We start from the raw sequence: 18,559 nt of genomic DNA on the forward strand, positions 1-18,559 counted from the left end.
ATTTCCTTTTCTTCTCTGACTGCTGTGGCTAAAACTTCCAAAACTATGTTGAATAAGAGTGGTGAGAGTGGGCAACCTTGTCTTGTTCCTGATCTTAGTGGAAATGGTTTCAGTTTTTCACCATTGAGGACAATATTGGCTGTGGGTTTGTTATATATGGCCTTTATTATGTTGAGGAAAGTTCCCTCTATGCCTACTTTCTGCAGGGTTTTTATCATAACTGGGTGTTGAATTTTGTCAAAAGCTTTCTCTGCATGTATTGAGATGATCATATGGTTTTTCTCCTTCAATTTGTTAATATGGTGTATCACGTTGATTGATTTGCGTATATTGAAGAATCCTTGCATTCCTGGAATAAACCCCACTTGATCATGGTGTATGGTCCTTTTAATGTGCTGTTGGATTCTGTTTGCTAGTATTTTATTGAGGATTTTTGCATCTATGTTCATCAGTGATATTGGCCTGTAGTTTTCTTTCTTTGTGACATCCTTGTCTGGTTTTGGTATCAAGGTGATGGTGGCCTCGTAGAATGAGTTTGGGAGTGTTCCACCCTCTGCTATATTTTGGAAGAGTTTGAGAAGGATAAGTGTTAGCTCTTCTCTAAATATTTGATAGAATTTGCCTGTGAAGCCATCTGGTCCTGGGCTTTTGTTTGTTGGAAGCTTTTTTATCACAGTTTCAATTTCAGTGCTTGTGATTTGTCTGTTCATATTTTCTATTTCTTCCTGATTCAATCTTGGCAGGTTGTGCATTTCTAAGAATTTGTCCATTTCTTCCAGGTTGTCCATTTTATTGGCATAGAGTTGCTTGTAGTAATCTCTCATGATCCTTTGTATTTCTGCACTGTCAGTTGTTACTTCTCCTTTTTCATTTCTAATTCTATTGATTTGAGTCTTCTCCCTTCTTTTCTTGATGAGTCTGGCTAATGGTTTATCAATTTTGTTTATCTTCTCAACGAACCAGCTTTTAGTTTTATTGATCTTTGCTATCGTTTCCTTCATTTCTTTTTCATTTATTTCTGATCTGATTTTTATGATTTCTTTCCTTCTGCTAACTTCGGGGTGTTTTTGTTCTTCTTTCTCTAATTGCTTTAGGTGCAAGGTTAGGTTGTTTATTCGAGATGTTTCCTGTTTCTTAAGGTGGGATTGTATTGCTATAAACTTCCCTCTTAGAACTGCTTTTGCTGCATCCCATAGGTTTTGGGTCGTCGTGTCTCCATTGTCATTTGTTTCTAGGTAGTTTTTGATTTCCTCTTTGATTTCTTCAGTGATCACTTCGTTATTAAGTAGTGTATTGTTTAGCCTCCATGTGTTTGTATTTTTTACAGATCTTTTCCTGTAATTGATATCTAGTCTCATAGTGTTGTGGTTGGAAAAGATACTTGATACAATTTCAATTTTCTTAAATTTACCAAGGCTTGATTTGTGACCCAAGATATGATCTATCCTGGAGAATGTTCCATGAGCACTTGAGAAAAATGTGTATTCTGTTGTTTTTGGATGGAATGTCCTATAAATATCAATTAAGTCCATCTTGTTTAATGTATCATTTAAAGCTTGTGTTTCCTTATTTATTTTCATTTTGGATGATCTGTCCATTGGTGAAAGTGGGGTGTTAAAGTCCCCTGTTATGAATGTGTTACTGTTGATTTCCCCTTTTATGGCTGTTAGTATTTGCCTTATGTATTGAGGTGCTCCTATGTTGGGTGCATAAATATTTACAATTGTTATATCTTCTTCTTGGATCGATCCCTTGATCATTATGTAGTGTCCTTCTTTGCCTCTTCTAATAGTCTTTATTTTAAAGTCTATTTTGTCTGATTTGAGAATTGCTACTCCAGCTTTCTTTTGATTTCCATTTGCATGGAATATCTTTTTCCATCCCCTTACTTTCAATCTGTATGTGTCTCTAGGTCTGAAGTGGGTCTTTTGTAGACAGCATATATATGGGTCTTGTTTTTGTATCCATTCAGCCAATCTGTGTCTTGGTGGGAGCATTTAGTCCATTTACATTTAAGGTAATTATTGATATGTATGTTCCTCTTCCCATTTCCTTAATTGCTTTGGGTTCGTTAGTGTAGGTCTTTTCCTTCTGTTGTGTTTCTTGCCTAGAGAAGTTCCTTTAGCATTTGTTGTAAAGCTGGTTTGGTGGTGCTGAACTCTCTCAGCTTTTGCTTGTCTGTAAAGGTTTTAATTTCTCCATCAAATCTGAATGAGATCCTTGCTGGGTAGAGTAATCTTGGTTGCAGGTTTTTCTCCTTCATCACTTTAAATATGTCCTGCTAGTCCCTTCTGGCTTGCAGAGTTTCTGCTGAAAGATCAGCTGTTAACCTTATGGGGATTCCCTTGTGTGTTATTTGTTGTTTTTCCCTTGCTGCTTTTAATATTAAACTGGCAACTTTTAATGATAGCTTACAAAAGACTCGTAGAAACTTTCCTCGACACCAATTAAAATTCAAAAGTTTTTTGAAAATAGCATAGTGTTGCTAATGAATTCATTTTTTAAAAGGAAAGGATGGGGTGAGAGAGGAAGGATGAAAAGAGGGAGAAAGGGAGAAAGGGAGGGAGGAAGAAGTCATTCAAAATTGAAGTTTTCTCTATCATTAGAAATCCAAGCAGAACAATGGATCAAGGCTTCACACTGCTGCACCTCTAGACTTTTATAGCACAGGAAACTCTACTCAGTACTCTGTCATGACCATGGAAAGGAATCTAGAAAAGAGTGGTTATATGTATATGTACAACTGATTCACTTTGCTGTACAGCAGAAACTAACACAACATTGTAAATCAACTATACTCCAATAAAATTTATTTAAACAATTAAATTAAATTAAAACAAACAAACAAAAAATAAGCTTGGGCTTTTTTCCTTACTCTCATTCCTTTTTCCTACAGGTGCCTACCTAGCTATTAAGAAAAAAATGCAGAACAGCATCTGTAGTCCAAGCAATTGCCTGCAGTGGCTCAGGGCTCAATCTCAAGTTTTCAGTAGGTAGGATTTGGAGCAATCTCCTAGTCTAGTCTTCTGTACCCCAGACCCAACCTTGGACAGGTATGGGAGTCTATGAAAACTTTTTATAAAACTGGCAGAGGAAAAGAAAATCAGTGAAAGCAATTGGTCTGAGAAAGGGGATTTCAGACACTTGGAAAGTCAGACACCACAGCACCACCCCACCTTCTAATCCAAAGATGTAATCTGAGAAGTAGGTATTCTGTAATTTCCTGGTACGATTTTGCTAATATGAAATACAGCTGTTTAAGCTCCAAGGAATCCTAAGCTCTGCCAATAACAAATTTTGGGGAAGGAGAAGGGTGGGGAGGGAGGGAAAGTACTGAAGTGGAACCATTTGTTTAAAAATAGAATTGAAAAACTGAGATGCTAAGAATGTCAGAAAAAGAAGTGAACTGGAACCAGAACTCCCATCATAGGTCTGTGTGACTTTTATGAAGTCACTTTCCCCCGACATCATTTTTCTTGTCCACTAAATTAGAGGTTAGGGTAAAGATGGCCATGAATTTCTTTCCAACTCTAAATGCAAACAAGGATATTAAAGTCTTTTCCAAAGCCTCAAATGGTGACTTAGAAAGATGTTGTTTTGAAATCTAGTGTCTGGGTATGAGGCGTTAGCGCCTCATAGAGATGGGGTGCATACCCAACCACTTTGAGAGCATAGCGCTGCCGCCAAAACAGGGAGAGACTTCTGGTCATTAAGTGAGCCCCTTCCTGAGAACTGTCCTGTGACATTTCACAACATGGTCCTCCCTCTGGCTTGGTCTTTCAGGGTTCAGTCAAATGGAACCATGTTCATGAGCCTTAGAACAAGTTGGACAGGATGTGTTCATTGAGAAGTTTTCTCCCAGGTAAGGGAAAATGACTTTCTAGATAGTTCTCTATATCACTCTCTTAAGTTTATCAACTCCTTTCCCCAAATTAGGTCAAATTTGAACACCAAGTTCATACAAATGGACAGCATGGGAGGAAGAGAGTCCCTAAGACAAGTTCCATCCATTTTGTAGATGGAGGCCTAGGGGCAGCTACTGAGAATGAAGCTCTACTATTGGGAAATGACTCCAGGAAAGACAGTCCACAGCTCCTTCTTTAACTTAAGGAAGAGGGAAGAGAAAGAAGGTGAAGGGAAGTGGAAGCGGGAGAGATAGGTGTCCAGGAAGAGAGGGCAGCTGGATAAAGGTGAACAATAAAGAGCTACAGAGAAGAAAATGCCAGGAAAAGAGAATGCAGGTCTGCTCAGCCCACCTCTACACATCTCCGCACAAACACTATGGCCAGAGCCATCTTTCTAGAACACACACTTGATCACCTCACTGCCCTGCTATGCACAAACAAACAAACAAACAAAATTTTGCTGGCAAAATAAGGTCTAAGCTTCTTCACCAGCCAACGGAATCCATCAGGTGGCACTAAAATCACTGGTGTCTTCCTCCTATAGCCCAGCTCTCCAGCCACGCCCACTCCTCAAGCCTCTCTCAAGGCTCTTGCTGTGGCGCATATTTGTTTATTTTATTTTTTCCGGGGATGCCCACCCTTTCGTCTCATCTTTGGAGATCTGACTCAGCGGCCACCACCATTCTGACCCTTTTCCCCCAACAGTCTTTTGTGCCTTTACTTTGTTTATCACATGGTACTTAATTACCTGTTGATTTATCCCCACTAGAGCCCTTCAGCATTGTTCAGAGAGAGAAGCTTGAGTGCATTTATCCCCATCCTAAAACATGACTCATAGTAGAAGCACACAAAATAATTGGGAGAGGGATGAATGAGGGAAAAGGGGGATTAAAAGAAAAGAAGCAGTGGGGGAAGTGAGGCAAGAGGGAAGAACACAGAACAATCCTAAATTCAATGTGGGTCTCCATACCACTGGCAAAGAGTTGTACTGAAACCTCTAGAATATCGGTGGCTAAATCTCCTCACTATCTCCTGTTGGGGGCTGGGTTGCAAATACTTCAGGAACCCAAGGGAGTTGGAAAGCCTCCCCGGCTTAAAAAAAAGAAAACCCAGAAAGTGGCTTCTTTTCCCCCTCATCTGATTTCATTCAACATGCTAGTTGCCTAGAGGCACTAGAAGGTGGGGTGGAATAGAAATGTAACTTGGATTTCAGTGGCCTGTCAAGAATTGGTGACCCATGACAGCCTACATCTGCCTTCTGCTGCCTCTGGGGGCTCACATGCCATGACCAGGAAGGATCCAGCAAAGAGCCCATTTTTTGGAGTGGAAAGTCCAGATCAAGGCTTGGACAAAAGCACAAATATCTTTATCACTGAGAAAAACACAAATGAGTATTATTCACTCTTCAGCCAAAAGATTGTCAGATGAAAGACCAATCTCTAAAAGCGGCTTTCAAAAAGCAGGATTGGATTTAGAGGTTATCATTTCTTCCACGGCTCTGCAAAGGAGCAATTTTTTCTTGACCAGGCCCCACAGAACAGTTTGGGCAACTGCATTTGTGGTCAAGTTAGAAGTCCCAGGTTTGTCCCAGATCTACAGCTGCTTCTGCCTGTGATCTTGGTCTGATCACACTACCAGTCTCAACGCAAACTTTCAACCTGTGGTCAGAGGGGTTTAGATTTCAGCGGCATGGACTTTGTCAGGGCCTATTCAACGCATAGAAGCAGTCAATTCTTGCACTAAAACTTATTTGTTCAAAGATCATATAATTCAGGGGGCTTCCCTGGTGGTGCAGTGGTTAAGAATCCTCCTGCCAATGCAGGGGACATGGGTTTGAGCCCTGGTCCGGGAAGATCCCACATGTCGCAGAGCAACTAAGCTTGTGTGCCACAACTACTGAGCCTGCACTCTAGAGCCCAAGAGCGACAACTACTGAGTCCACACGCCTAGAGCTGGTGCTCCGCAAGAAGAGAAGCCACTGCAATGAGAAACCTGCGCACTGCAACAAAGAGTAGCCCCCGCTCGCCGTAACTAGAGAAAGCCCGCGCGCAGCAATGAAGACCCAATGCAGACAAAAATAAACAAATAAAATAAATGTTTAAAAATGTTTAATAAATAAAAAACAAAGATCATATAATTCAGAATAACTCTCCTTGCCCCTCATCTGATTTCAACATGCGTGATACCTAGAAGGCAAATCAAAATCTGCTTCTTCCTTATGTTGTACACTTGAAGCTAACATAATGTTATAAGTCAATTATACCTCAATGAAAAATTTTTTAATTAAAAAAATAATAAAGACATATTTGAAAACCTGTTTCTTCCTCTTCTTAATGTTTTCAATTAAAATGAGTCTCATCAATTTGCCATTCACTACACTGAAACCTTAACCCACTCCCGCACTACCCTGAAAGAGTTAAAGGTGTTTCCTTAGATGCTGTGCTTATACTCAGCATCGTTCACAAGTCCTCTGTGATTATCAGGCATTAAATCATACAACAGAATCAAGTCTGCGTTTTAAACACAGTGTGTTTTTGTTTTAACTCTTTGGTCCTTTTTTAAACAGAGTGAACGTAGAGACTTAGCAACCTAGAGGGCTATAAATCAAATAACCAAGCCTGGCATGAAATGTCACAGTAAACTCGCAAATCAAATGAAAAACTCAAAGGGCAGCTTCTCTCTGCTGGGAAGAATTAACGAAGTCCAGCTTACGATCTGCAGATGATTATCTCTAATGATCTATCTGCAAAGGTCAGATCTGCAAAGGTCAGCTGTCTTCCTTTCCGCATCAACAGAGCAAGAAAGAAACCAAATCACAGCAGAGCAGGGCTGGCTGTCCCTGTTCCCCTTTCTGATGGGGCAGCTGTGGTCTCTCTTTATCTCAGTCCATCAGTGCTACCTCTGCTGATTTTCTAACACAGACCAGCCTCGTCCCTAGTATCCCACAGCAACCCAGACAGAGACCCACAAGCAGCTCAGCCAACTTCTAGAAAGCATCGATCCTAAGAATCATAGCTGAAAAAAGAGCAAAAACAACAAAACTCATTAAGCTTTGACAATAACCCTTAAAAGAGAATTCCGAGTACCTGGCCCCAGAATGGGGTGATCTGGGCTAGGTCATCTACCTCGGGGTGTGGTAGCTCATCTGGTCTCAGGGGTTTTAGGTCTGTAGAAGTGTTATTATCCACAGTCCCAGTTTTAGGATGGCTCCGCTCTCTCACTTTCTCCCTCTTGGAGCCGCTACGGCCAGTCTGATGATGGCTTTGCACTATTCTCGCCACCACTTTATTAGCTCTTCCGCTCACCTCCATGTATTCATCTTGACACAGGCAAAAAGGGAGGAAAAGCAAAGCCAGCAGGTGCCAACAGACGAGCTGCCTTCCGAGCATGATTCTCAACAGAGCCACAGAGCCTCCCGGAGAAGACGGCTAGGGCTCCGGCTGCCGTGGTCTCTTCGGGCAAGTGCCAAGGCTGCAGATGAGACTTGCAGCCGGCCAGGCGGTTTTATACTTCGGTATGTAATAAATAAGGCTGCAGGCCAGAGGGAGAGCGGTGCTCCTCCGCGGACAGAATGGCCCCCATTCATTACTTTCCCACATCACAGGCAAAACGATTTGGGTGACAGCTCCCAGCTGGTGGGGTTCATAAACGTCACACCTTGGCACGTTTTTTGTTAAAGTGTGAAGAAAACATGCACAACCAGCTGGAAACAGGCAGCATGTGTCCAGTGGTTTGCTTTTGCTATTAGACATGGAAAGGCTGTGTGCCTTTGCAGTCTAAGATGCCTTTTGGAAAAACCTCCTCCCGGGCTTGCCAGGAAATTCGGGCTTAACTGCATCAGTTCCGTCTGAAATGGCAGTGGGAATGTGTTCAGGGCCATCAAGAGAGCTCTGCACTCTTATTGTACAGTTAGTATTTCCCCACTGTAGCTGCCACTTAAAAGAACTCATTTCTGCCTCTGGCACTGGCAACAGAAGGTAGTTGGGTGACTCCAGAGCACTGAGCTGGATTCAGGTGCAGAGTCTCTGGGTTTAGCAAAAGCATTTCCCCATCCTAGGTTTCATTTCCTTTTCCCTGGAGTTCCCAAAAGCCAAAGTTAGATCAAAGTGGACCAAGTCGCTTTATTGCCAGATGAAGGTATGACATCCTGCTTCATATTAAAAGAAGGTTGTCTGTCTCTGGCTCCTCTTCCTTCTGACATATTCTTGATTAAATTGAAGAAATCGAGGGACTTCCCTGGTGGCGCAGTGGTTAAGAATCCGCCTGTCAATGCAGGGGACACGGTTTCGAGCCCTGACCCGGGAAGATCCCACATGCTGCAGAGCAACTAAGCCCGTGCGCCATGACTACTGAGCCTGCGCTCTAGAGCTCACGAGCCACAACCACTGAAGCCCACATGCCACAACTACTGAAGCCCCTGCGCCTAGAGTCCCTGCTCTGCAACAAGAGAAGCCACCGAAGTGAGAAGACGGTGCACTGCAACAGAGTAGCCCCCGCTCCCCGCAGCTAGAGAAAGCCTGTTGCACAGCAACGAAGACCCAACACAGCCAAAAATAAATAAATAAATTTATATATAAAAAAAGATGAATCAGGTTTTTAAAAAAAATAAATGAAAAATAAATAAAATTGAAGAATTGGAAAACATCAAACCAAACAATCTCCCTCAAGTAGATCAGGGTAGAGAGAACTATCATTTCCTTTAGGATACTTGCTACATTTTTAAGAATTCAGCCAAAGAGAAAATGGACATTCCTAACCTCTTAGTGATAATAAAGAGAACTTATATAGCTTTGTCATTAAAAATCGCTTCTATTTCCATATCATTATATTTAATATAACTCATTCACTCACACAACAAAAAGTCACTGCCCTCCTCCATGAGGACTGAAGACATCCTGGGACTTAAAAGGCAGTGAGTGGCCAGTATGTGATGCTCAGAGGACAAGGGTGACACTGTAAGAAGCCGAAGCCGGGGAAGCCAGGCCTGACGATGGGGCGACAGAGCAGCTGGAGAGAGGAAAGTGGCGAGAGGGCTGCTCACAGCTGCCCTCCTCACTCAGCAAAGGGGCCTGGGAACCAAAAGCCAACTCTCGATGCAAGATTCATCACTCCAGCCACTGCCAGAACAGCTGCTTCTAGACGTCACATTTATACGTAAAAGGATTTGGTGTGGAGGATGGAGTGAGAGTGATTCAGTGAAATAAAAGCTCTTCCGTTCACAAATGCAGGGGCCTTGGGAGTCATGCTTCTTCTAAGCAGGCAGCTCCCACCTAGCAGGGTGTAAGGAACTCTGCCATCCCCATTTCATAAGTCTACCCTTAGGTGTCCAGGATTTCCCCACTGGAGGATTTTTTGAGTTCTGTGATGAGCACACTTGGGCAGATATCCCTGAGGAAGGTAGCACATCAAGCGGTTATCTGGCATCAATTCTTACTGGGGATTTTTTAACAGACCTGGGGCAGGAGACTGGGGAAGGACAGCTCTTAGGTATCCTTGGACGAGCAAGTGGATGGGATATTGCTGTGGGAGAAAAGGCCCAGGGCTCCATCATCAGGGAAGCCTGGAAAAAATTTTACAGGGAGACCACAAAACAAGAAACGTCTCTGAAATCTAGGTCACCTCATTCACGAGTTTTCTAAGAGCTGTTTCTGGCTGCTCCCACCACCTGGACCATATGGATAAGTAACTCCAAGTCAACCTCTTCTGACTTTCAACTGTATTGAGAATTTCCATTGGTGTTTTCCACCCTTTCATTTATTCTAGTGGTTCTCAATCCTGTCTGCATAATAAAATAAACCAGGGAGCTTCTAAATATATCAGTGCCTGGACCCCATCCGAGACCAGTTGATTCAGAATCGCTAGTGGGGCCTGGGCACTAAGAGTTTTTGAAAAGTCCCTGAGATGATTCTAATGTGCAGTCAGGGTTAGGAATCACTGACGCATCCTTTCCTTGACTCAGTAGGAATAAATAACAATAATATCTCTCATTGGTTGAGCACTTACCATACGTCAGCCAAGTACTTCTTTGCTTTAGCTCACTGACTTCTCTCAGTAAACCTATTGTTCTCGTCTTATAGATGAGGAAACGGAGGCTCAGAGAAGTAAGTAACTTGCCTGGTATTGCACGGTTGGAAAGGGGTTATTAGGATATGACTCCATCTGTCTTCCTCCCTTCTACAGCAAAGCAGAAGACCAACGTCAGGTTGACTGCAGAGAGAGGACCAGCTCCATAGTGGCCAGGACAAGAATCTGGAGTCCGAGTGTTGTGTTGAATTGTAGCACCCCAAAGGCATTGAGGTCCTAACCCCCAGTACCTATGAGTGTGACTTTATTTGGAAATAGTCTTTTCAGACAATCAAGTTAAGATGAGGTCATTAGGGGGCTTCCCTGGTGGCGCAGTGGTTGAGAGTCCACCTGCCGATGCAGGGGACACGGGTTCGTGCCCCGGTCTGGGAAGATCCCACATGCCGCAGAGTGGCTGGGCCCGTGAGCCATGGCCACTGAGCCTGCGCGTCCGGAGCCTGTGCTCTGCAACAGGAGAAGCCACAACAGTGAGAGGCCCATGTACCACAAAAAAAAAAAAAAAAAAAAATGATGAGGTCATTAGGGTAGACCCTACCCAGATATGACTGTCCTTATAAAGGGGAAAAAACTGGACATAGAAACAGACACGGACACAGGGAGAACACCATGTACAGATGAAAGCAGAAATGGGGTGATGCATTTAAAAATCAAGGAACGCCAAAGATTGCCAGCCAACCACCAGAAGCTAGAAGAAGGGCATGGAAGAGATTCTCCCACACAACCCTCAGAAGGAACCAACCCAGCTGACACCTCCATCTCAGACTTCTAACCTCGAGAACTATGAGACAATAAATTCCTTTGTTTAAGCCACCCAATTTGTGGTAGTTTGTTGTGACCGCCCCAGCAAACTAATACAGAAAGCATGTAAGGAAGCCTTAAAAAACTCCAGACCTCATCATCTTACAGACAGGAAGATGGCAGTCTAAAAAGATTTAGCCAATTGCTCAAGTTCATGGACAGAGAATAGCAAACCTAGCCCAGAGAAGAGTCCCCAGCCCCTTAGTTTGTGTTCTCTGGCACCTTCCCATGAAATGCATTTTAAACCTTGGCTTATTATTAAATCTTACTTGGGGTTATCATTTCATAATGCTCTGGCAATGTCCCTTGCTCAAAGATGTGAATAAGCTCTGTGGAGACCTAAATGGGAAGGAAATCCAGAAAGGAGGGGATATATGAATATGTATAGCTGATTCATTTTGCTGTATGGCAGAAATTAACACAACATTGTAAAGCAACTATACTCCAATAAAAATTAATTAAAAAAAAGAAGATTCTCTCTTGAACTTTTGAAAAAAAAAAGAATATATGAATCAGAGTTGGGCATAATTTCTTTTCTTTTTTTTGGTGGGGGGGAAGGTGGGCATAATTTCTTAATTGTGGGCTGAGGGTTGAGAACATCTACACCCAGCAAACTCATGGAAGGTGCCAGAGCTCCAGTTCTGCACAGCTGTCTCTGGCTATGAAAGCCCACAGCAAATGCCTGGGGACATCTGGCTGCTATGACGTACCGGGACTGCCACTGAATCTTGCTTGCTTGCTTGACTCCTAGGCTACAGCCAGGACGTTGGCACAGATATCACCATGAACCACAGAGGTGCAGACACTGCGAATACGTGTGAAAAGTCAGCTCCATAGATCTGCTCTGCAAGCCAGAGGCAAATATTTGTTTAGCTTCACAGAGGAGGCTGTTATGTGATGTGTAGGTGCCCTGTGGCCTCCCCCAGGGCGCTCCACTGTGCCCTTGGTCAAAAGGAGATCAGCTCTGGTGTGGCAAGGGACAGTCAAGAACTGTATGCGACAGAACGTGTCTTTATATCAGTGCCAACTGAAAGGGTAGCTGAGGCATGTGTCTGCATCATTTCCAGAAAGGAGCAGCTGGAGTGTGACCCACCTCTCTCCTACCCCTTCCCACGGAAAAATTCTCCCGACACTCAGCTCAGTGAATTCTGAGATTCTAAACTCAAGGCTTGATCCCTTTGATTGAAACCAATTAGAGGTGACTTAAAATGCAAATAACATTAAAATACTTCCTGAGATGAGATAGTTTAGCTATACTGGTCATTTATATCTTGATGTTGAAGACCTTTTCAGATTATTTTCAGAGAAGTTTCGTTTGAGAAAATTTACAAAAAGGAATATAGTGTGTTCAGAAAGGGCCCATTGTCTCTCAATATTAGCTGGTGCTGGGACTTCCCTGGTGGTCCAGTGGTTGAGAATCCACCTCCAATGCAGGGGACACAGGTTTGATCCCTGGTTGGGGAACTAGGATCCCACATGCCACAGGGCAACTAAGCCTGTGTGCTCTAGAGTCCACACACCACAACTAGAGAGCCCTCGAGCTGCAACTACTGAGCCCATGCTCTCTGAAGCCTGCGCACCACAGCTAGAAAGAGGCCCACAGGCCACAAAGAGGAGCCTGTGCACCACAATGAAAGATCCTGCATGCTGCAACTAAGACCAGATGCAGCCTAAATATGTATATAGATACATAGATAGATAGATAGATAGATAGATAGATATTTGCTGGTGCCATTAAGAAAAATAGGTTTGGGCTTCCCTGGTGGCGCAGTGGTTGAGAGTCCGCCTGCCGATGCAGGGGACACGGGTTCGTGCCCCGGTCTGGGAAGATCCCACATGCCGCAGAGCGGCTAGGCCCGTGAGCCATGGCTGCTGAGCCTGCGCATCCGGAGCCTGTGCTCTGCAAGGGGAGAGGCCACAACAGTGAGAGGCCCGCCTACCGCAAAAAAAAAAAAAAAAAAGAAAAATAGGTTTGTGCTTGGCACCAACATGAGGCAAAGTCAGGGGAGGAATTGGTTGGCTAATCAGGGTGTCATCACCTTGGTGAAATTACACATTTTAAGGTTTGACCCTCATTAGGCAAGTGCAGGAGACCCATTGCCAGTGTCCCAGGAATGGATGTGTCTTGATGGCCAAAGGAAGGCTGTCAGAGACTGATGGGTTTTTTTGTTTTGTTTTGTTTTGTTTTTTGGCCACACTGCATGGCTTGCAGGATCTTAGCTCCCCAACCAGGATTGAACCCTGGTCTTCAGCAGTGAAAGCACTGAGTCCTAACCACTGGACCACCAGGGAATTCCCCAGAGACTAATGTTTAAAAACCAGCATTCAAACATTCTCACTTATAGTGAAGAATATAACTCTCAAATGGACTATACATGTTGTACATGTTTGCTGGACAACAAATGTTCACTATAGGAAATCTACAAAAGAAGCCAAACTCTAATCTGAGAGGTGTGTGATAAGCATGAAATTGTGTGTGTGTGTGAAATGAAATTTGTTATTTAATATTAATGGCTGGTATCATCATGCATTTGTGTCAGTAGTTAGGGTCCAAACAGAAAATCAGAAACCATGCCGGATATTTAAACAGAGAGAATTTAATACAAGGAATGGGTTAAACACAGAGATAGTAATGACAGGAAGCAACCATCTCTTAAGGTTGGGAGAACAAAGGGAAGAGGGTGACGGTACCAGAATTCAGAAGCTAGAGGAAAGGGCCCTGCAGAGCTGGAACTCAGATGTCTGAGGAGGGGTCACCGCCCAGCTAAAACTGGTACCTTTTCCAGGGTGCAATGAGGTTCATTCTGGGAATACAGAAAGATGCTGGACTGGAGCCAACTATAGCTACCAGGGTGAAGGGCCATTGCTCAGATGACACAAAAACAGCGATCAAAAGGAAAGAGTAAATGTCTTCTGGGACACTCCTCCTTCCAGCACCTCCCACTGGTTGACAAAGGAGACGAGTAATCTGCAGAGTCACAGTCCCAGCATCACAGGACAGATTATTTGAAGCTGGGTTGGAGCCAAGAGACAGCTGCATGACTTGAACAGAGGAGCTGAACCAGCCCCGTCTCTAAGAATGGTCCTGCTACAGGAGCAGAAGTCAAGTTACTGATGCAGCACTTGAGACCCATCACTCAGGCGGATCTGATTCTCCTTTTGTGAATTTTATTCAGACCATCTCATTTTTCTAATAATTTTTTTCTGCAGGCAGAGACAATCAAAAGCTTTCTTATTTCCCCTGGAGGCTGCACCCAGAACACCTGGATTGGATTAGGGTATTCATAAATGACCTTTGGAGTCTTTCTCTTTCAGGGAATAGTGGACACTGATATAATGACCTCCCCCAGGACTGGTAAGCCCAAAGTCGTTTTCCTCATTCAGAAACTGGGGTTTCACTTCTGCCAATGGAGGCCAAGTGAGCTTGATCCAGATGCTGAAGAAGCCTGAGGCAGAAGCAGCTGATACTCAGGAACTCCATTGCCCAGCAAGGGCCAAGCCATGCCATCCTCCTGGTAATTTAAGGCAGAGTACAGTCATATAATCAAGGTGAGACAAGTGTTGTTTTCTCAGAGATTTTGCTGGCTAAAGCAAGATCCTAACAAGTGGAATATATATATATGTGTGTGTGTGTGTGTGTGTGTGTGTATACATACATACATACATATGGAGAGAGAGAGAGAGATTTGGATGCATATACACATAAAGAAAGATTTACTTTAAGGAATTGCCTCATGCAACTGTGGAGGCTGACAAGTCTGAGACCTACAAGACAAACCAGCTGTCTGGAAATTCTAGCAAGAGTCCATGCTGTAGTCGTGAGTCCAAAGGCAGTGTGGAGGCAGGATTCTTTCCTTCTTGCAGACCTCAGTCTTTCCTCTTAAGGCCTTTGGCTGATTAGATGAGGCCCACCTGCATTATGGAGGGCAATCTGCTTTACTCAAAGTCTACGGATTTCAATGTTAATCACATCTTTAAAAACACCCTCACAGCAACATCTAGACTGGTATTTGACCAAACAGCTGGGCACCAGAACCTAGCCAAGTTGACGTGTAAAGTTAAGCATCATAGGTGTCATTGTAGAAAGTGAATAGATATCTCAGGAGAGCTGAGTACATTTGGTAACCACAAAGAATCATCCAATATTACTCGAGAGTCTGGAAGAGAATTTTCTCATCCTGAAATATTCCAGGGAGGATTAGCACTAGGGGACGGGCCTGTGGAGATCCCTCACTCTCCCTGCCTTCAGTGTCTCTGAGCTCAGCCTTCCTTAGGCTTCCATAGATGTCCCCACCCCCACCCAATCCTTCCTTCCATTGCCCATCAGTCCTTATATGACCCTCTCTCCTGATCACTATCTCCTTGCCTGAAAAGCCTCTCTGACGCCAGAGTCCGTCTTCACAATGTTTTGCCAGGCTTGACACCGCAATGGGTTCTCTTGCTGTGATAATAAGTGTCTGAACACTCATTTCACACTTAACATCATCTCCATGGCAGACACTGTTTTGTTTAGGGACTGACAACTATTCTCTTTCTTTCTTGTAACAAAATCTTGATTTTGTTCTTCTTTCTGAGGAAGCAAGTCTCAGCCACAGGGAGTAAATCAGGATTGGTGTCATCTTTTTGCCAGTGATTATCTGGGGCACTGACTTTGACATAATCCAGTGGGAAAGGAATCTGCTAGGGTACTTAGGGGAAGGATTCAAGACTCCTCACTATTTTTTTTTTTTAAATCACAAGTTGCCAACAGCACTTTATTTGTTCTTTTCAACATCCTGTTTTGCAGCTTCCTTGGCCCTTTTTGCCCAGATGCCAAAGACCCAGGCATTGGCACGGGCCATGCAGAGACTGGCGAACGCCTTGAAGTTCTTCTCTTCCTCTGTGATGACTCTGGCTTTCTCCTTCTTGTAAACGTTCCATATGGGCATGACTGGTCCGGTCAGCTGGGTGGCGAATTTGAGCTCTTCAGCAGAGCTGTCTCCCTTCTTGGGGGCCGAGGGCTTCCTGGGGAAGAGGATGAGCTTGGAGCGGTACTCCTTGAGCCGCTGCACGTTGGCCTGCAGGGGCTCCGTGCACTTGTTCCACTGCCTTGGGTCCACCGAGATCCCAATGGTCCGGGCCACTTTTTTGTGGATGCCGGCCACCCTCAGCTCCTCCATGCTGAAGGCCCTGCCGGCGCACACCTTGGTGTGGTTCCTGACCGTGGGGCATCTCAACACCGGCCGGAGCGGGCCGGACGCGGGGCACGGGGCGATGCGGCGCGCCTTGGCCTGCCGGGCCTTGCGTCTGCGGATCTTGCGAGCCGGCTGGTTGAACCACGTGGCCACGTGCCGCTGCCAGTCCGTGTGGAAGTGGGGCTTCAGGATCATGCCATTCCGGCTGGGTGCCATGGCTGAGGCCGACTGGCCTCCTCCACGGTTCACGGACGCGGAAAGGCAAGACTCCTCACTCTTAAAAAGGGACGTGCAAGATGGAAATGTACATTATCTGTCTCTTATCATGTTTACAGATGAAGTGGAACACTACAGACAACCCCAAGGACGGCAGAAGGGAAAGATATAAAGAATCTGATCCTTGAGGGCATCCAGGAGCCATTGATTCTAATCTCCAAGCCACTGAACTGTCTTGCTCTGTGAGAGAATACCCTATGTATTGTTTATGCCTTTGATAAACGATACTGTCATTATTGTGTTGTTACTTAATAATCTCTGCACATTTGCCTTTTTTCAACTAGATTGAAGATCCTTGAGGGAAATAATAATACCATGTTTATTATTGTACAGAATCTTATTCTGCAGCTTTCACATAGTAAACACTCCATAAATGCCTTTCATTGATAGAATAAATAAATGGAAAATATAACCCAAATTAATAGATTACATATGGGTTGATTAGTTAAAGCTCCCCTGAGCTCAAAAAAGAAACTAAGGGATTTAGAGGCTGGAGAATTCTGCCCCTATTTGTGTGTCCCTCAGTACTTCCTGAAGAGACAGTGTACCCCCTCCTCATGTCAGTCCCTTCTTTCCTCACCAAAGCCTTTTATGACTTTTCACAGCAGAAACGGTGCCCTGTATTGCCATTTCATCGTTCTCTTCCTAGACATTTCCCAGCTTCCTTTGCAGTTCAACTGGGACCGGGTGACTGGATTCTGGTCGGTGAGGTGAACCACTTCTGAACTTGGCCTTGAAAACCTTCAGTGAGATTATCCTACTTTTCTTCTCCCACACTGACCTTGGAGGCCATGTGTTCCAGATGGGGGCTGTGATGGCAGAGCCTCTGTCAGCCTGGGTCCCTGAATGACTGGGTGGAGGAGAGCCCTGCTGACCCTTATAAATCATATACTCCAAGTAAGTGATGCACTTCATTGTGTTAAACCTCTGTGCTTTGAAGATGAATTTGTTTTACAGGCAGTCTATATCCTACCTCACCTAATAGGCATCCTTAACTAGATCAGTTCCTTCTCTCTTATGTTCTTGGAGCACTAAAATCTCTACTTTGTAGTACTTTCCCAGTTAATATTTGTGTTTGTTTGTTGTATTCTTTTTTTTTAATTGATGTATAGTTGATTTACAATGTTGTGTTAGTTTCAGGTATACAGCAAAGTGATATGTACATATATACTATATCTTCTTTATCCATTCATCTGTCATTAGACATTTAGGTTGCTTTCATGGCTATTGTAAATAGTGCTGCCATGAAATGAATACTGGTATGCATGTATATTTTCGAATTAGAGTTTTTGTCTTCCAGATATATGCCCAGAAGTGGGATTGCTGGATCATATGATGACTCTATTTTTAGTTTTTTAAGGAACCTCCATACTGTTCTCCATAGTGGCTGCACCAATTTACATTCCCACCAACAGTGTAAGAGCATTCCATTTTCTCTACACCCTCTCCAGCATTTATTATTTGTAGACTTTTTGATGATGTTGTATTCTTTTATTAATGTTGTTCTCTTCACTAGACTGTGTATTCCATGTGAGATCATTTGTTTTCTATTATATTTTTAGTATCTAACATTGTGCCAGGAATATAAGTGCCAATAAATATTTGCTAATGATGTACAGATGGATGAGTGAATGGATGGATGATCGATGGATGGATGGATGGGTGGGCGAGTGGATGGGTGGGCAAGTGAATGGGTGGATGACGGATGGATGACAGATGGATAGATGGGTGGGTGGTGGTATGAAAGAAAGGATGGACAGATGTATATTTGTTTTGGCTTCAGAGTCAACTTGAGTTTGATTCCCAGCTCCCAACTTTCTAGCTATGTTTCCTTAGCCATTCTAAGTCTCAGGTTCCCAATTAGTAAAATGAGACTAATGATATTTGTCTCCCATGGTGGTGGTGAAGATGAAAAGAGATGGTTCTGTAGTGAGGCACTGTCTTCCCAGCACAGTGTCTGGCACCCACTAACTATCATTGTAGCTCAAAAATAGAAAAAAAAGGGTGGAGCTGGAGGAAATGATTAGAAAGAAAACATTTGGTCAATATAAACTTTTATTATACTTCCTGCTAGTGAGTAAGCAATTAAAAAGAGCATTTGAGTCATTAAACCTATTAAGAGGTTTCAGATCAATAAAAACAATTTGTTTCTTTTGTGTCTTTTTTTAAGTGCTGGGAGAAATTTTTCCTCCATTGAATTCAGCTTGTAGGTGTCCAATAAATAGTTTGGGAGCCCCGTGTAATTTTAAAAGAGATTTCATTAACTTCTTTTATTTCTCAAAGATGCATTTGAGAAAATAAGGATAGATTTCTTTTCTATGA

At 43.5% G+C, this 18,559-nt stretch overlaps 2 protein-coding genes across 4 annotated transcripts in view; both read right to left on the reverse strand.

Moving 5' to 3' along the window:
• The window catches only part of C1QTNF3 (C1q and TNF related 3), a 29,706-nt gene extending 22,212 nt beyond the window's left edge, over window positions 1–7,494 (reverse strand). The window contains exon 1 of one of the 3 annotated variants that reach the window (XM_081233203.1): window positions 7,031–7,494. In XM_081233203.1, the coding sequence (XP_081089329.1) occupies window positions 7,031–7,294 (264 nt within the window). In that variant the 5' untranslated portion in view covers window positions 7,295–7,494. Of the gene's footprint in view, window positions 1–6,991 lie in introns of all 3 variants that reach the window. The other 2 variants (XM_081233202.1, XM_081233204.1) reach the window with 2 other exon arrangements.
• An 8,020-nt stretch (window positions 7,495–15,514) lies between these two features.
• On the reverse strand, window positions 15,515–16,202 carry LOC308616644 (large ribosomal subunit protein eL13-like). The gene has a single exon (XM_081232954.1). It carries the CDS (start codon window positions 16,175–16,177, stop codon window positions 15,542–15,544), a length of 636 nt encoding a protein of 211 aa, XP_081089080.1. The 5' UTR covers window positions 16,178–16,202; the 3' UTR covers window positions 15,515–15,541.
• Window positions 16,203–18,559: the final 2,357 nt, after the last annotated feature.

Source organism: Mesoplodon bidens (assembly GCF_964165515.1).
Source record: "Mesoplodon bidens genome assembly, chromosome: 4".
NCBI lineage: Eukaryota > Metazoa > Chordata > Mammalia > Artiodactyla > Ziphiidae > Mesoplodon > Mesoplodon bidens.